The following is a 19,428-nucleotide window of genomic DNA, read 5'->3' as shown; positions in this document are numbered from 1 at the left end:
GCTGGTGAAGGTCTTCCACTTTTACAGAACAACCACCATCTTCCAAAAAAGTAAACATGCAACAGATACCTATTTCTGTATTAGTGTGCTGGATGTCAAAGCTTATTAACAACCCATAGCCAAAGAAAAGGGTGACTGCAGGATGTCACTGATTTTGAAGTAAGGATGCACTTCTAAAACAGAAATAGAGTTGAGCTTATTTTGTACGTTACTCTCTTGTCCATTGGCTCCTTCTAGTGGCCTTCCCCGGGCGCTACAATTGCCTAATTACCTAAACCTTTCCTTACCTACTTCCAAGTTCTCAATGAACTTCATTTAGCCATGTGTCCAGACACCAAAACAGCAGACAAACTTGTCTGAGCAGCAGTAACAGCTTTCAGTAAGATATACACAGAAAGGTAGACTCCAGTCTTCTAAGTACTTCCAGTTAAGTTTGTTTGCCTCTAACCTCTCAGGCTTCTTGTATGCCAGAGAAAACTTTTCTGCAGGACTGTGAGATCCTGTGGAGGACGAGTACAAGAAACCTCATGCAAGAAAATGGCGCTGGGGGAGCTGTTACTCATGGTACTTGGTAGCAGTGTTTTACATGGCCTCTCCTAGCTTGATGCAATTAAGTCTCTAATTCAGAATACCAAACTGAGAGAACACATAGAACATGATAGCTTCTGTTCTCCTGCAACAACTTTAGGATTTTCTTCTACACGTTGTGCTCTGCAGGATCCACAAACATAACAAAAATTATTGCCCACACTCCCAAAGTGTTGTTCCCCTATAAAGCTGTGAGAGAATTTTATAGGTGCTCCTATACAGTTGAACTCGGCTTTTAAGTTCCTCCAACATGAATTTTTTTTTTTTTTTTTAAACTTGAGATCTTTAGGCAATTATTCCAAGCAGGCTCCAAAGTCTTTTCTACCTAGCACATTAAGGTAAGAGCAATATACTGCTATTTGTTTATTCCAGCATATACCTTAGAAATAACAATTGACACATCTTATACTTCAAAGGAAATGCTTTCTGAACTTGCTCTTGCCTCTGCCAACACACAGCTAGTGACAGCTCTCTTCCTGTCTGCTAGCAGCGGTAGTAGTTTGGAAACAGTGAACCAAAGACTAAAAGTAAATATATGCAATGAATTGAAAATAGAAAGTGTTAATTGTTGGTAACTTGACAGTCTGACTGAGCCTGTCCAGACACACAATGCTTCACTGTTCATCCTCAATATGCCTGTTCATGTTTAATTTACAACAAAAGCATTCAACTTAACCATCCACTCTTCCCTACCGACTGCATTCCAAACCAAGATTTATTCGCTACTCTCTGCTGCATGGTTTTGTATATTGCATTGGTTTCTACTGCTCAAGAACTGAAAAATACTATAAAAAAAGATAAACAGTTTTAGTAAACAGACACCACTTGAGTAGCTGAGGACAGCTCGCCCTCAAGCTGGTGATATGCAAGGACTCATCCTTTTGTTACATTTAAAATACTAAGACCAACTTAACTGAGCCTTTTGCAGACTAATGCTATACATAAAATGCAGTGCCGTAGGTAAACGGCATACCTTAAGATTTTTCAGCATCCTCCATACATTGAATACACATACCACTAATGGTGCAGAAGATACTTCCACATTATAACCTAAGTTACAGCACACCTATGTTTTATTAGCACAGGAGCATAATTACCTATATAAGCTATTCACTGTCAGCTGTTAGCTGCCACCTTCTCAAAGAACCAGCTGACAGAGGGACACATTTGTTTTAATTACTGCATTTAATTTTTATCTTATCTAAGCAACAGAGACGGGTGTCCATTTACAACCCAAGCGTTCTGCAGTATATTAAAATAAATTCATAATATACCCTCTTACCTTAAGGGTGAAATATCTTACCGTATTTGCCAAGGTGTACGTTGGATTTCAAGGTTCATCTAGTCTACTTAGTTTCTGAAGTATGCCTATAGATTCCACCCTTTTGAGACCAACATAGAAACTGAAATATTAAAAAGAAATGCTATAGGAAATTAAGATCAGATTGTAGCCGAGTTGGGGCAATATGCTCTGTCAGATACAGCTATCTGTGTCTTACTTTAAGTTCAGTACCAGCACAGAATTCCATCTACTACATATTAGAAATTATCTCCATAACAAAAGAACTGCTTAACTGGCAGCCTGGTATGAAGATTATCTTCAGTATACGAGACAGCTTAAGACCTACATACCTACATGTTTTTAGTCACTTCATTCTTTACATATAGGGAAAGAACAATAAAATTCTGGAGAACAAAGTTTTGTACAAACCTCAGCACAGCACATCCACCTTCTAAAATGCTTTGAGAACACCTGAGCAGCAACAGCACATTTCAGGTACTGAATTATTCTTATAGCATCTATGCCAAACATAAGTTACAAGAGTCATTAGAAACAAATCTGTCCTGGTTTCAGCTGGGACAGAGTTAATTTTCTTCCCAGTAGCTGGTACAGTGCTGTATTTTGGATTTAGTATGAGAATAATGTTGATAGCAACAACCAAAACATCAGTGTGTTAAGCAGCACTTATCCCAAGTCAAGGATTTTTCAGGTTCCCATGCTGTGCCAGCAAGCAGGTACACAAGAGCTGGGAGGGAGCATAGCCAGGGCAGCTGACCCAAAGTAGCCAAAGGGATATTCCATATGATAGAATGTCATGCTCAGTACATAAACTGGGGGGGCTGGCTGGGACAGGTGGATCACAGCTCAGGGACTGGCTGGGCATTGGTCAGCAGGTGGTGAGCAATTGTATTGTGCATCACTTGTCTTTTATTTCTCTCCTTTTTTTGTTATCTTCCTTTTCATTACAATTATTATATTTTATTTCAATTATTAAACTGTTCTTATCTCAACCCATGAGTTTTACTTTTTTCAGTTCTCCTCCCCATCCCACCAGGGGGGAGGAGAATTGAAAAACAGCATGGTGCTTAGTTGCCAGCTGGGGTTAAACCACAAGGAAATAATCTCATTACATACCAATAAAGGACAGTTATGAAAGAACTGAAGAAACAGGCCATTCCCTTGTTTATAACCACTTAAATTTTATTTTACAGTATATTTGTGACATTTTATGTTACTATAACCAAAGATCAGGGTTGTTTACAAATATAATGGCTGCCATTTGATGTAAACAATTAAAAAGTGTCTCTAAATATTAAAATTTTACATCATGATATTGTTTTATTAAATTTAATTACTCTTTGTGCCATCAGGTATTAATGGAGAGGAACTAAGTTAAGCAAAAATAGTTTTCAGAAATTAGATGTAGAAACTGAGAAGCCTGAATAAGATTTCAAAAGACCACTCCCCCCATCACTGTAAAAAGGAAGAAAGCAAATTCTTTCACTGAAGTTGCAAAGAAGAGTCAACCAAGTCCATTTTTATTAAGGCTTCTTTACATATTATTGAATCCCATCATGCCTTTCATGTTCCCAGCAGCACCTTGTTGAAACTGTCTCATCATTGACTGCAGTCCTGCCATGCCACCTGCAGAAAATAAGCAAGAACACAGATGTGTTAATTAACTCTGAAGCACAGCTTGCCTCTTGAGGCCTCATTACAGCACACACACTATTTCAATAATATACAAATGCAAAAGCCCAAGACTGTCAAGCCAGGTTTAAATGGCTATCAAAAATGGACAACTAAGTAATTACAGAAAGGTCTGCAAAACACCAGGCTTAAAGTAGGTTTTAAGATGACCTGTGCATTAAGATCTAGACAAAAATAACCTTGAAGGAATGACCGTTTATTCATTAGTAAGGTTCCAGTATGGGAGTATTTATTTAAAGCTGCTCTTGTCAAATTTAATTATTTGAGGCAAAGCTTAGAAGAGAAGGGAAGGGAAGGGAAGTTTAGGAATAAATTTGCTTTACCACAGTCAAGCTTCAAGTCATCACTTTACTATTTCATCAGATACCACTCCAATTGCTCATTTTGGGAGCTGAATCCAAACGAAAAGACTAGATTAAGCACTGGTAAGTGCAAAGCATTCATAACATACGGACTAAACTTTCTGATTTTTGTTAGAAAACCTAGAAATACTTAATACTGATATATAATGCACGCATTCTCACATCACCTTCCTCACTTCTATATTTCAAAGGCTCCACCGTAATTGCTAGTCCTCTCTTGAAGCTGTAAAAGGCAACACATACCCATATGATGAAGAACTCTTGGATCCATCATCTTTGCCATCTGCTGGTTCAGTTTGGCCAACTGAGATGGGTTTACATTCTTTGACATATCACCACCTTAAAAAAAAAAAAAAAAAAAGGAAGCAATCGTAAGAAAGTGGATTAACATATGGGGCTAAAAATAAAACAAACCAGAATTTTACCTCCTAATTCCAGATTCAAATCCATTAGAGTCCATGATCAAAAGTTACTACATCAGCCACTTAAAAGTATTTTAAGGATCAACAGTCCCTGTGCCCCACATAACAGACTGAAGTGTCAGTATTGTAGCAGTAAGGAAGTCTACATTGATAAAGCCAAAAATACAGTAGTTTTCACTGCTAAGTTACACATTAGTGTCATAAAGAACAGTGCAGCTCTCACCAGTTACATAAAAGAGCTTTCAAACATCATGAAAATAAGTGAGCTACAACTCACTTTCTCTTCTTCCAATGCCTAACTGACATTTTCACATTTCCTCTGTGTTCACACATCAAGTGACCTCCCCACTGAGTTAAAAAAAAAAAAAAACAAATGAAAAACTTTTTTTTTTTTTTTTTTACCTTTGAAAAGCCCTTTGATGCCTCCCATCTTTTTCACCATCTGTGCAAACTTAGTGTATTGGGTCAAAAGCTCCTGAACATCTCTGGTAGAAACACCTGAACCTCTTGCTACTCTTTGGATTCTTCCTGGCTGCTTACTGAAAACTTTGGCACCATCTGTACTGTCAAGTTCTGCAATTACAGTGTGGGAAAGAAAAATCCATTCAGTTACTGACATTAAAATCTGTTACAGCTTGTAGCAAATTTGTTCTCATTATTGTTGAGAACTTAGTTTTGAGCCAGAGAACAAAACCCTAGTTTTAGAAGTGATAATGCAGAATTTTACATAAATGAGATATAATATTCTAGGGAATAGTACTAAAGAGATGTTATGTTCCTATGTTAATCACCATGATAGAAAATGTCACCTGACTAAATTATGCTCTCAGCATACTTACTTGGTCTTAAGCCCTATTAATGGGGTTAGCACAAGGGTAAGAGCATACTTCTCCTGCAAGTTATGGGTGGATTAGAAGCAACACACCTCGAATTCCAGAGACCAGGCTATGTCACCACGTAAATTTGAGGATGGGTAGGAAGAAAGACAGCAATGACAGATTAAAGATGAATGTAGCTTTTTAATTTGCAAGTATAGCATTAAAGCAGCACACTTACAGTATGAAAAATACATTAATTTCCAACAGAATGCTTCAAAATCCCACCTACTCTACATAAGATAGAGCAGCAACAAGCAATTGTCAAGGTATGTCTCTAAATATTTAGACTTATTCAGAAAGTTTGAGACACACATACATATCTTTGCCATTTCTAAGAGTTATAAATGCTTCTCATCATTTTCTGTCACTGTAGATGCTGCCTTATATCCAACTTGTCTCCAAAAAGATCTCTGTAAATAAGCTTCTTCAAAAATGGAGGGGAAAAAAAAAAGTGAATTAAATTCGTTTTACCTTGGTCATTCATACTGTCCATTATAGTCATCAGTTTCTTTAGCCTTGCCATTGATTCCTGTTCATTGCCTTTACTCATGAAGTCAGTTCCAAAACCAGGGATCATACCCTTGTTTTAAAAATGGAAAACAAAAGCCATGTCAGAATAGGCAAAGCTAACTTTAGTTAAACAGCCAGAAATATGGACAGCAAGTTTTAGTTCAGTAGTTATATATTGCAATAGGCAAATCATTTCACCTTTTTGAAAAACATAAAGCACAGACTTTAACACCAGTTTCAATGAAGAGTTTTAAGTTTACAGCATGTTTGTCAAATATAAATGAAAATCTGGTAAAATAAAGTGATTTTGGGGATAACTAACCAAGATCTGACTGAATGGTCCCATTTTCATGATGTTTTGGAATTGTTCATACATATCTCTTAAAGTAAATTGACCTGAAGTACAACAACAACAAAAAAAAAAGATTAGCAAAAGTCATGCTAGCATTTTGGTCTTACTGTCCTTTCTCAATTACTTTATATTTACAAGTTAAATACTACATTGCATAGATAAGTAGATACATAAACCTCTTCTCCACTATCAACATGGCTAAACCATTTTAGATGGCAGACACTTAAAGAGATATTCTGCAGTTAGAGAGTTATAGTCTGACAGACTTACCACTCAAAAACATAACTCAATTTACTTGCCTGCCACATTTATCAGAGAAAGAATAACCATGCTTCACTATGCACACGAAACAAGTTACTTGTCTGTAACACACAATACAAATTAACTCAGTGGTCTACATCTGAGAGAACCATGATGTAATCACGGCAGGTAATACACCCACTATTCAGGCCTTGGAAATAACTTACCATGTTTGAGCTTTTCTATGAGTGCTTCATTATCATCCAACTTTAACTCATTTACTTTATCTATCAATCCTTCAATATCACCCATACCTAGGGAAAAAAAAAACCCCAACTCTGAAGTTAGTATTAAAAAAATTACACTTTGACTTTCTATTATCCGATTCAAAGTGTCTTTTAAGTACAGTTGTACATAGTACATACCAAGAAGTTTGCTGATGAAAGGCTGTGTTTTAAAGGGTTCAAAGTCATCTATGTGTTCGCCAGTTCCAATAAAAATAATAGGACTCTTTGTGGCAGCAACTCTGCAGTAAAACACATTTTATAAAATGGCCTCTCAAAAACCACCCATCTTTTGTACCACCTATTAACATAATTAGCTAGGCATCATCAACACAATGCATCCTCACTGAAGTATCTTTCTTACTCCTCAAACTATTAATGCAAAAACATCCAGCCTTTAGGATGGGTAGCTGGGAGTAGCTGACAAGATGTTTCTCTAACTAGAACTCTGTAAAATACAAACTCTGCTTTGAAAAAATCATCAACAGAAATAGAAGTTGCTTATTTTCATTGCTGAGTTTAAGAAACTGAGAGGAAAGAAAGAAAAATAAATAATCTCTGTTTTATCCCAATATTGGGAGGTCAGAAGAGACAAGCTGTCCTGGTTTCGGCTGGGATAGAGTTAATTGTCTTCCTAGTAGCTGGTACAGTGCTATGTTTTGGGTTCAGTATGAGAAGAATGTTGATAACACGCTGATGTTTTCAGTTGTTGCTAAGTAATATTTAGACCAAGTCAAGGATTTTTCAGCTTCTCATGCCCAGCCAGCAAGAAGGCTGGAGGGGCACAGGAAGTTGGGAGGGGACACAGCCAGGGCAGCTGACCCAAACTGGCCAAAGGGGTATTTCACACCATGTGACATCACGCCCAGTATATAAACTGGGGGGAGCGGGGCCGGGAGGAATCACTGCTCAGGTACTAACTGGGCATCGGTCAGCGGGTAGCGAGCAATTGCATTGTACATCACTTGTATATTGTAATCCTTTTATTATTATTATTATTGTCATTTTATTATTGTTATCATCATTATTGGTTTCTTCTTTTCTGTTCTATTAAACTGTTCCTATCTCAACCCATGAGTTTTACTATTTTTTTTCCCCGATTCTCTCCCCCATCCCACTGGGTGGGAGGGGAGTGAGTGAGCAGCTGCATGGTGCTTAGTTGCTGGCTGGGGTTAAACCACAACACAAGCATTGATTACTTTTTCTTCAAGGTACCTCCTACAACAGACAGCAATCTCACTTTCAACAAAAAAGCTTAGACATAAGAAAAATCAGAACCTCTTCACCAATCAACCACTGGCACTAGCTTTTAGATAAACTCAGCTTCCAGTCTACAGAAGGTATAGAACAAAACCAGCACAACTAACACATACAAGTGCGTGACAACTGGAACAAGCTTTTGGTATTTTCATTTTGCTCTTTAGTTTTCCATCACTACACTATAAATAACAGCAAAATACATTTGCCAGTTTAAGAACTCTAACACTTAAGATCAAAGTCAGACAGTGATTTAGAAAGTTTATGTCTGTTAACTTTGACTGTTTTGATAAATCATCTCAGCTCCATACAAACTGTATCATTGAAATGCAGCTGGAGATTAGTCTGACATGCCATCATGTAAGGCTAAGATAAAACGTAGCATTTTCTAGTCAATAGAGTCTGTCAAGATACAGCACACGGGAAGTCCAATGAGGATGGAATTCGGGAAAGTATGACTGCAGACTAATTTCTTACCAAATTGCTGGACACCAGCAATCCAGAAATTTGATTCGCATTGCAGTTTTAAGGCCATTAGATATGACTAGCTAGAGGTTTTCCCCTTTTGGAAAAAACCCTTGTGTATTAAATGAGAAGCAAAACTTTTCAGGCAAGCCGTATCTGTTAAGTTCAAATTTATATTTTTCAGTAAAATCTCTGGGGACGCAAGATGCTGTAAATATAATTGCTTGATGCTGTTTTCAGAAGACAGAAGTCTGACGTGACCATACACATTAGTGTATTGGAAGTACATCATAATATCTGATTCTGACGTTAAACATCAATGGGTGATCCTATCCACCAGAAGTGGGGTAAGAACATAACTGTTACTGACTTAAATCTCAGATTCTATGCGTGTGACAGCGACACTTTCACAGGACAGGCTTCTGCAAGACACCAACACATTTCATGGTTGTCCATGCATGGCCAGATGTTGGACACTATAACATCACAATACTTACGCACTAAGAGCTCCACCTCCTTTTGCATGTCCATCAAGCTTAGTAACAATAACAGAAGCTACATCTACTTTATCTTTGAAAGCTTTAGCTTGAGCTTCACAAGCTTGGCCAATGGAAGCATCCATCACATAAACAATGTTATCTGGTTGCTGGGAGAAATGAGACACACACAAAATAATAATTTCTTGCTTTCTTAAACAGTGTTCGTGCATTATGTTCAGGAGCAGAACTTACTGCAATAACAGTATATAAAGCAAAAGGGCAACTGTTTTATGAACAGTATTGTCTAAAGACCATTCTAAAACTCTGTTGCTGTGTTACTATGTGAAAGACTCACCTACAAAGCAGAATATTAAAATTTAATAGGTTTACAGTTATTACTTATGTTTTGAGTGATTTTAGCCAGTATCTGAGCCAATAAGGTAATTAGTATCTACAAGCAATTAATGGCTAACAACATATTCCATTCAGTTTTACAGTAAGAGCTTTAAGACATCCATTCCTCTGAAAACAAGTTAGCCATTAGTGGGAGTTGTGTGGGAAGTGTCATATTGTCATGCAAGACCACAGAATCAAACAAATAGCCAGACTTTTTAAAGCCATACAAGAAACACCAGCTTCATTTACATATCAAAACTGTTGAAAGTTATCCAATCATCTTCTCTGTTTCAGGGCACTTATTCAGACAATCACAGGAAACTTAGTACACATAGCTACAGGAAACCAGATCAGACTGGTTCTTTTATCTAGTTTCTCAATGCAAATATCCTGAAAGGAACAGTTAAAGCAGGAACAGTAGTCTAGTTATGTGCAAGCATCCTTGAATTACAGATACAAGAATTAAAACTGACACAGAACTATCAAGCACTGATCATCCAGTTCTTGTTTGTTCACATCCATTTGTAATTTCTAATACAATCTAGGAGTTAAAGCACTGACACATTCCAGAGGAGCAAAATCCACACAGAACCTTAGGAGATAAACATAAATTAACTCTAGTCAAATTACTGTAACACAAGTCATTGTATTTCTTAAAACTACTCACTATGGCATTAGCAACTTGTAACATTTCTTCAAACAAAGAGTCTTCCTGTTTGTGACGTCCACTTGTATCAACAATGATTATTTCAAAGTTTTCATTCTTAAATTTCTCAACACCTTCTGAGGCAATAATTACAGGATCCATTTCTGTATAACTGATCACAAAGAGAAACATCTATATATATGCAATTCTTTCTTCCCAAAGAAACGAATTCAAACGTTCATCACTTGACTGTAAACTTAACTGTAAATCTATCTGGATTTCAAGAGGGACTTCTTTGTATGTCAAGCAAAAATTGATTAAAAATATGCCTTCCTAAGCCATTTGCCCTTACTATTCACAGCGAACCAAAGCACAAAGGACTGTCTGTCTCACCTGTTGAAGACTGCACTAAGTTCTCCTAGCCCTCCTCTGAAACAAGATTTAACTGAGCACCTAGACAGTAGACCCCCAGTGAAGCTTAGGGGAAAGTTATTTACTGCTTTATAGAAGCTATTTTAGGTCCACTGCTGCCCCTACTTGGCAATAAAAATTAAAGGTCCAAAAATCATATCCTTTGATCTGTAAAGATACTTCCTGAAAATCTGAACATGTCTGGTAAAGGCCTATAAACTGCTATACACTGAAAGAACATTCAACAGAATTACCCCTGGATGCCTGATTTCTTCTTACACTATCCCTACCTGCTATGACTGGCAGACAGTATACTGAACTAGGCAGAATTTTCATCTGATCAGAGAAAATATTATAATAAAATCTAAGTAATTAGGCAACACTGAATGGGGCTTAGTGTGAGATGTTCAGTAAGGAACAATACATCGCTGGAGTTGAATCATTCTCCAAACTGATTCTGAAAGATGCTTACCTCCCATAAAAGGGAATTCTTGCTTTTGTGGCGTTCTGCTTTAACTGGTCAAAAGCACCTGTAAGACAGGTATAGTCAAGGGACTATTTAAAAAAATCCGTAAGTATTAAAGAACCACATCATTAAAGACCATATTACCTGCTCTGTATGTGTCTGCACATATTAAACATGTCTTCCAACCTTTCCTCTGATAGAAGTATGCTAACTGTGAAAAGAAATCCAAAACAAGTAGTTACACCAAGATCCCACTAGAAAGCATGGCACTGTATTACAGCTTATAAGTCACTGAAGTACATACAGAGGACACAAAGTCAAGCCAGCCTTCCTATAACTGAGATCACTTAGTAAGACTGTACAAGTATTAAATGTTAGCCTCTCTGCTACTTAGAAAAGTATGTTATACAAATAATTATTAATGGCAAGATGAAAACAGCTGCTTGACTCTGCTTCTGATTGCAGTTTCCAGAGCTAGGAATGACTACAAATAATTCCAGTTCCTATTCTACTAATTCCTGGATTCTGCTTACTGTTAATACTGCAGATAGGACTAGCTTTTAGAAACTACCCACAGCAGTAAGTACTTCAATATTAAGTACTGTAACGGCTACAACTTGTACAGCTCTTTCCGTACTTCCAGAGCAAGGACATGTTTTAAAGCAATGGATGGAATCCTTACTCTCTTGTAACAGCTTCACTGGTACAATGCATATTCACGGAACATTTGATTGACCAAAGACAAACTTCCAAAATATAGTTTGCCTACAGAAGCACTAGGAAAATCTTATGAAATCAGAGCAGTGATATATTTGGTATAGCCTATGTGTGAATCTCAGAACCAGATGACTGAAAAAAGCAACAAAGACGCATCAGTCTTTTTCCACAGAGTATTTTTTCCTCCCAACAACCATCATAAATAGGTTAAGCATTGATTCAGAGCATTCCTTTTTAGCTGTAAAAATACAAATCCAAATTTCCTCAATGAATTGGGGGCTGGAAGATGTTTTACACCACCCACTCATACTTAACTGAGGTATCTAACATAGAGGCCAACTTCCACTGGTTCCTCTAAATATGTAATGGAATGAGATAGGTTCCATTCATAGTACTAGTCTTAAACCCAGAAAGCAAAGAATAGAAAGAATCTTTCTTATCCATATACAGTATTGTTTCATCAAGAGTTTAGTTTAAAAAAAACTTGAAGGAAGTCCTACAAGCCATAAATTGCCCCAAAAGAATATTGCTTTGGACATTCACCTCATCTCAGAAACCCCTCTACAAAAAATATCTCTACATTGTAATCAGTTAGCACTTTCCTACTAATAGAAACAGCACAGATCACAACCAAATCCTACCAAAGGAGTCCAATGACCACCACCTCCCCCAAGAAAAAAAAAACCCAGGCAAACAGATTCAGTGCAAGTTACCTTTGAACAGGTTGTTGTTTTACCACTTCCTTGCAAACCAACAAACATTATAATATTCTGTTTTCCTTTGGTAGGTGTCCATGCTTTGACTCCAGGATCTACAAGCTAAAGAACAAAGCATAATGTATGTTGCAGAACTGAATTTTAGAAGCACAGAACAGTCAGCGTCACAGTCATGCTAGGTGCCTGGTTTTATATTCAATGGAGCAAACCAATTTTTGCATATTCTAGTCTTAACTTGGCTTAAACGCTTGCTGATTTACAGTGAACAGCAACAGCCTGTGCAAGATAACTATAGTATATAGTGTTATGCATAATAATCCTGTAACAATAACAGTGTTAATTTCTTTCTAACACCAAGCACCAAAGTCAGGGTGGCCTGTATATACGGCACAAGTATAACAACCACCACAGAAACATGACCTCCACCCCACCATCACTGCTCAAGATGACCTCTTCTGGTGAGAATCCTACAGTACAGAAGACTTTTTAGGGTTGCTGCCTCACTTCTTGAACGAGTAGAAGGTATATACATTCCAGACAGCCATCATATGGGTGGGCACAGGCTACAGAAGAACAAAAAACTATACTGTTAACTGGAAGGAGGACAGAATATTGATACCTAGGTGCTGATTTGACCAAGGCAGATTAAAGAGAAATGTTGCCATGAACTGCTGGGTTGTTACTTAACACTTTTTCAAAGGCTTGTAAGTAGTTTGAACAAATCTTCATTCGGGCAGCAAAGGCGTGTTTCTGGGACAACCAAAGACAGTCCAGAAGGTAGTAGTACTTCACCCCCTTATTTTGTCTTTAAATTTCAATTGAAGAGTAAGAACAACTGAACTTGAAGCTTAAATTGAAGTTAATCTGAGAAATGCCCAGGAAGTAGTTTCAATCAGAAGAAAATTACTGTTTGCAGTAGTAAGAAGCCTTACAACGGAAAACCTAACTGCAGGTACCACAGAGTAACCTTAAAGCTTGGCTTGCTACTGTACTGCTTCCACAGCCCAGGCTGTACAAGAAAAGTGGCATAATACAGAATTTTGAAGTCCTACCTTAACAAGTTCCTTAAAGACAGCATGCTGAATCATTTTTCTTTTGTTAAGGCCAGATGCCATTTCTTCAAGATCAATTGCAGACCTGAGTTTAGGAAAACCATGAAACACTAGCATAACTTAAAGCATCACTTTAACATAGTAATAAATGAAGTCTTTGCAACTGGAACAGCACTCTGATTTGCCTTGAGTTTTCAGATAGGACATACTTAAGAAGAGACATGCATTGGACATATTACTTCTGTATGCAGGACAAAAACAGGTTTCTAAAACACTTGCATCTTTCAGACTTGCATCTACTTGAATTACACATCTGAAAATAGCCAAGGTAACAGTACTGGTCATATACACAGATCTATTTATATCCAGCACAGACCATGTGAAGATGAGGTGTCTAGGAAGTAATAAAGAACTTGTTTATTATACCACTCAACTGATGACAGCAACAGTTTTTTGAAACAAGACTATAACAGCAATAACGGCTAAACTTGACAAGTATTCTTTGCATGGAACTGGTTAGACATCTAGTTCAAACTGTACTTTCCTGTTAAAGGTAAACTAGGTGTGTCTAAGAAAACCATATAAAGTTAGAAGTTAGTTATTCTTCTGTAATCTCAAATTACAACTTTTACAAATAGTAGAAGTTAAATGCATTTTGATTATTTCACTTACTTGACATTTTCTCTGAGTTGCTTCACAAGTTTAATATTAACATCAGCTTCCAGTAATGCTGTACATACTTCTTTTAACATAGCATTTAAAACCTTTGGAGTATAAAAGAAAAATGGTTTTACAATACACAGTATTGACTAGGCCAGTATTAGTTCAAAATAGGAATGCGAAAGTGTATTTATGATATATCCAAGGCTTTTACAAATTAAATGCATCCAGTCCTATCACTACATTGACTGCCACAAAAAAAGTCTATGCATTTGTTCCTATGTAAATGCAATTTAAATTTGGAAGGGTAATACTGGAAAAGAAGGGTCCTCAATCTGTAATACGCACACTGTAACAAAGTAACACAGAACACCTCCTATTGCATTAAGGACAACAGCAGCTCATATGGTAGCAAGACTTCCTAAACTTCCCTATGGGTACTCCTTAGAGACAGCTGTAGCAGAAAGCCACAAACAAATCTCTTAACACAACACAATCTCTGTAAATAAAAGTACTCCTTAAATGCAAGATGGACACACTACCATCTGCGTTCTCAGCAGAAACTGGACTGCTGCTCTGGGGTACGCCTTTTAGGCAAACAGGTGCCTCAGGAACCCAGTTTAGTAGTTCTAAGACTTTTCAAAGTGAAGTCTTGAACAAAAAGATTTTTTGAAAGTAACACCTGCATAAATGACCTCATTTGCACAGCTTGAGCTCTTGCAGAAGAAAAGTATCTACTGCTAAAAAAAATTAATTTGCCTATATTTGATTCAGTTGAGGATTTGTTGTCTCCCAGCTGAAGATTTGTTAAAACCTTTCCTCTATGCACAAGTTCCAACCCTACAACCCTTGATAAGCCTACTTTTTAGTTACTTTAAGCCACCTGCCTGCCTACCTGAAAGGAGTTTCTAGCAATTTGTTTACTCAGAGGCACTTCTAAACCATCACATCATTTAGTTTTCCATCTTGCTTTTCAGTCCATGTAACAGAAAACACTTATTTATAATTTCAAACTCTTAATTAAAAAAAGCACAGACTATACCAACTTAAACAGCTTCCAGAACCACACACCGTATTGGTTTGAATATAAAGGCAGTAAACTTAACATAATCCTCACATTTCAGACAGCAAAGTTTGCATTGAAAGCTACTTGTTCTTCCACACTTCAGCTTCTAGCAGCCTAGTACACATTGCCATAGTCTAGCTGTGCACACACACATAAATGAGAGCACTCTATGTAGTCTCACAGCCTACCTTCCACCCAAACTCAGGCACATATTGCCTCCTCCAGCATCACCTCCCCAGAACACTAATCTCCGTAAGTACAGCCACCAGGCTCAAGGACCCTTTCACCATGTGACCCACTATGCCTGAGGTGATTACACACGTCTAAATCTGGTTCTAAGTTTTGGCAGTACTATCAGGAGGTTAAAAACCCTAGCTAGAAATTTCACTTGAAGGAAGAAAAGAGCCTCAGGATAACGTCAACCTACTTCAAGCTTCCCATCAGCCTTTGAGAACTTTTTCCCAGAACTCTTGCTTTCTAAATATAAGTGCCATCACACATGCATACTACATACCTCTTCATTGATAATTGTAGCATTGCTCAGCGAGCGTAGCGCTGAAGTTATTTTTCTTCCAAGATCTGCTAGAACCATTTTGGCGGCTTCAAGTAGAACTCAGAAGAATCTGGAAAACAATTAAAAATTAAATTTAAAACTAGCTGAAGCTCTGCCTTCGCAAATTAATTATTCCAGTATCTTTTGCGTTAAGAAATCTGCTTTGCATTCCAGAAAGTGCACAAGTTTTACTTTTCTAGAGTTATTTTTAGGAAATATTGGCCTGAAGTTAATTTTAGGCTATCCTGATGGCCTACTTAAAAACAGAGATACCACACTGCAATTAGGAAGCATTTCACTGTCTGGAATATTTGTGCATTGAATTCACCATGAAAGAACAGTCCAGACAGACTTCCAGAAAGAATGCTAACTGCTTTTTATCTTCTTATCAGCAATATGCTACATGACAGAATAAAACCAAGCAGAATAGCCTAAGAAGCTCAGCACCCTGCAAACACAGTATGATCAGAAGCAAAATATTTTGCTAGCAAAATTGAACATTATTTATTGGTTCTACTTCATCTACCTTATGCTAAATCAAACTGAATATCCCATTTCAGTAACCCTACAAACATACCCACATTTTAATAAGCAAAATTCACGTATTTTTTAATGGCTTTATTGGAAAACCAGACTATTTTTGCTCACTACAGACACAAATCTTACACATAAGCCTAAAGCATACCACAGCTTACGGTTAGGAAACCATAAAAAGTCCATTTCTGAAGGGTACACACAGTCTAGTCAACATGCTCAACTACTCCACCTCCTATACAAGGTGGCAAGATAGTCAGAAGAACACATGGCAGAAACAGCAATCTAAAATTCTGAAAAAGGGCAAACCAAAATTTGCCTAAAGAGCAAAAAATTTGCAACGCCATGGTTACTGCTGAAATGCAGCACTTCAGATACTTCTTGTCTTCCAATCTCACAGTTGGTTTCTCGTACCCAACTGAAACTACTCCCTTGCTGATAGCCGAATTCAGAATCTCACATTTGAGTCCCTCCTTTCAGAATTGAAAGCAAACTTCCCAATAATGACAGCCTCCGTAATCAAAGTAGCTCAGAGTTTTCAAGATTTTTGGGACTTCCCCCCTGCCCCCCTCAAATGAGTAGAGAAGCAAACAGACATGAAAGGCTGGTCCATTTAGCAAAATGAAGAATACATCACTAGCTACAACTCTTATTTTAAGAGATAGGGCTCCAGCCTAGGTAAGATAGAAAGAAGCTCATTATATACACACTGAGATTTACTAGCTGCACAGGCCCCAAAAAGCAAGGCTTAGAATGTGTTTATAAACAAGTAAAAAGACATATTCCAAAGCAGATAAAATAAGTCACCCATGCAAGCCAACCTCCTGATTGCTTTGCCTAATTGAGAGTTAATATTGTCATGAAGTTGGCAGGTTAAAAAACAAAACACAACTGCCAGTCCAACCCCTCCAATACTGAGGCCACAGCGCAGAACAAAGTCTCCAGAAGTTTCAGAAGATGTAGGATAAATACATTCAGTCTAAGTACAGGCCTCAGGTGTAGCAAATGATGCAAATAAATATATTTACACATTTTAGATTTAATGTACATTGTACGTACACCCAATTCCAAAGTGACATACATTACCATGTACCTCAATATTTCATAAAAAAATTAGTCTCTGCTTCCTAAGGACCTCTGCCTGTAAAATATTTGCAGATCAGTACACTAGAAGATATGGATGTCCATCTTCTTGCTTTGCTAGAAGAGGACTTCTGCATGACATCTGAAGTGGGAAAACAAGTTTTCCTTACGATGCACACAAGTCACATTCTTGAAGAATAATTCTGAAAAAGCATTATCATCAATATGATCTACCAAAGGGTGTCAGCAGAACAAACGTTCAAAATGTTTTTCAAGCTTGTTTCCCATGAAAATCACAACAATGCGAAAAAACATGTTTAAAAATAGCATTGCATCTCAGTAAGCTTTGAGCTGCTAGAACTGCAGCCATGGACAAAACTTAACTAGAACACTTAGATATAAGAGCTAAGAAATTCAGTAGGATAACCAACACACAGCTGCCAGGTACATACTCAATATTTAAAATTAGTTTCCAGAGTTCCACAGATCTCCAAATACAAAAAGTTAATTATGTCCTAAAAACCGGATGTTTCCACTGTGGAACTCCAAAAGCTTCTTCCAACACCTTTACAATGAGAGTAAGGCAAATACTATGCTAAGGGGATGAGTTTAAGCACTTTAATATCAACTGCTTTCTCTGGCACATTAAGGATTTATAAGCCATCAGGATTACTAAGGGACGCCAAGTACAGAAATTAATATAATTTTTCACATACAGTCCATCCAAGCTGTGAGCCACACTACAGACAAAAAGACACATAAGCTGTCCTAGCAGGTAGCCAGCTTGGGTTGGCAGGTAGCCAGAAGGGCATTAGCAGTGACTGCACTGCAGAATGTGTATATGCTGCGTTCAGAGCATCTGTAGTTCTGGAAAAGCTTTTTAGCTTTGATGCAGCACTCCACAAATGCACTGAACAGGTTTAAATCTGGCAGGGCCCCACAGTAAACAATCCAGGCTGTATCAAGCAGGCCTCGTGCTGCGCGAGGCCATGAGCTCTACACAGTCTGAGCTGCCTTCAGCACAAGCAGCCTGGGCACCTCTGCACTGAGCTCCCAGGTCATCGTTCTACTGCACAGACTCCCAAGACCTCTTCACTTGCTGCTGAAAAACAGGGGCAGCAGAAATACTGGGGTTTTTATAAACAGCAGTGAAACAGCTCTGAAGAGACAGACTGCCTACCCATCTAGTATAAACCTCTAACCAAAATTTGTCTAGCTAAACCAGCAGTACTCTTTAACGCGCAGACTTTTTAAAAGATAACAGCTTTAACAGATAACAGCTGTTTAAACAGCTGTTTTAAAAGGTAATATGCAAAAGGGACATTTACTTAAAGCCTGTATAATCAAATTACACTACATATATACACACATGGGTTAAGACCCACTGAAAGTCTAACACTATAATTGAAAAAAAGGCGGATTCACAGGTGGAAATAGCTTGGGCTACTGCAGCGACACTCAAAGCCAACTTACTAGTTTCCACCTTCTAAAATTATCTGACAGAGGAACAGGAAGGGACCCCCAGAGCCGCAGCTGAGACTGGCTATCTTGCTTATGGCCTGACACCCTCATTTTCACAGAAAAGGAAAAAAAGAAAATCGGTGAAGGCATAGCCTTAGATACGTGCCTGGCCCCTACCTTTCCCCCTGTGCCTCCAGAGCTGGCCACAGCCAACAGCCAGGCACCGGGCTGGGCGAGTCCTGTCCCGGTGACGCGAAGAGCCGGGGCTCCCCGAGGAGCCCCAGAGCTCCGCTCCCTCCGAGCCAGGGCAGCGCAGCCACTGCTTCGGCTGACCGGAGGCCCCGGCCCAGCCCGGCCCAGCCGCCGCCCCGCGCCCGGGCTGCCGGAGGGCTGACCCGCCGGCCGTTCCCCAGGGCCGACAGAGCCCGGGTACCCGCCCTCCCCACCGGCGTTGGGCCGAGGGCCCCCGCCTCGCCCCGAGAAACCGCCGCCAGTCAGCGGTCCCGCTTGGCGCCGGTCGCGGCGGCAGCCCGAGCACTCACCGGCAGCGCGGCGCGGGGCCTGCGGGCGGAGCCCAGCTCAGCCCGCCGCGGCGAGGCCGCCCAGCGCTGCCCGCAGCCGCCGCTGGCAACCGCGAAACGCCAACCGCCGCCGCTACCCGCCGACCAGGGAAACGTCACCACTCGCCCTCGCCCCGCGGGCCCCGGCTCGCTTCCGCTACCGGGGCGCGCGCGCCCCCTGCCCGGTTAAGGTGGCTCCGGGGAAACGGCGTACCCGCGCCCGGCAGAGCCCCGCGGCACCGCCAAGAACTGCACCGCGCCAGCTTAAGGGCGGGGAA

General features: G+C 39.1%; 1 protein-coding gene across 2 annotated transcripts in view; it reads right to left on the bottom strand.

The window, feature by feature from the left end:
- The window catches only part of LOC128139759 (signal recognition particle 54 kDa protein), a 39,067-nt gene extending 19,705 nt beyond the window's left edge, over positions 1-19,362 (bottom strand). The window contains exons 1-16 of one of the 2 annotated variants that reach the window (XM_052782618.1): positions 19,133-19,355; positions 15,474-15,582; positions 13,906-13,997; positions 13,234-13,318; positions 12,179-12,283; positions 10,893-10,959; positions 10,755-10,812; positions 9,893-10,043; positions 8,848-8,996; positions 6,770-6,870; positions 6,572-6,658; positions 6,075-6,148; positions 5,714-5,822; positions 4,767-4,937; positions 4,186-4,281; positions 3,050-3,514 (exon numbers count right to left, since the gene is read on the bottom strand). In XM_052782618.1, coding sequence (XP_052638578.1) covers positions 3,423-3,514; positions 4,186-4,281; positions 4,767-4,937; positions 5,714-5,822; positions 6,075-6,148; positions 6,572-6,658; positions 6,770-6,870; positions 8,848-8,996; positions 9,893-10,043; positions 10,755-10,812; positions 10,893-10,959; positions 12,179-12,283; positions 13,234-13,318; positions 13,906-13,997; positions 15,474-15,551 — 1,515 coding nt within the window. In that variant the 5' untranslated portion in view covers positions 15,552-15,582; positions 19,133-19,355 and the 3' untranslated portion in view covers positions 3,050-3,422. Of the gene's footprint in view, positions 1-3,049; positions 3,515-4,185; positions 4,282-4,766; positions 4,938-5,713; positions 5,823-6,074; positions 6,149-6,571; positions 6,659-6,769; positions 6,871-8,847; positions 8,997-9,892; positions 10,044-10,754; positions 10,813-10,892; positions 10,960-12,178; positions 12,284-13,233; positions 13,319-13,905; positions 13,998-15,473; positions 15,583-19,132 lie in introns of those variants that run through there. The other variant, XM_052782620.1, reaches the window with a different exon arrangement.
- Positions 19,363-19,428: the final 66 nt, after the last annotated feature.

The sequence above is a fragment of the Harpia harpyja genome, chromosome 3 (genome assembly GCF_026419915.1).
Source record: "Harpia harpyja isolate bHarHar1 chromosome 3, bHarHar1 primary haplotype, whole genome shotgun sequence".
In the NCBI taxonomy this organism is placed as follows: Eukaryota; Metazoa; Chordata; class Aves; order Accipitriformes; family Accipitridae; genus Harpia; species Harpia harpyja.
The sequence above is the reverse complement of the archived record's forward strand: the minus strand, read 5'-3'. Positions and strand labels throughout refer to the sequence as shown.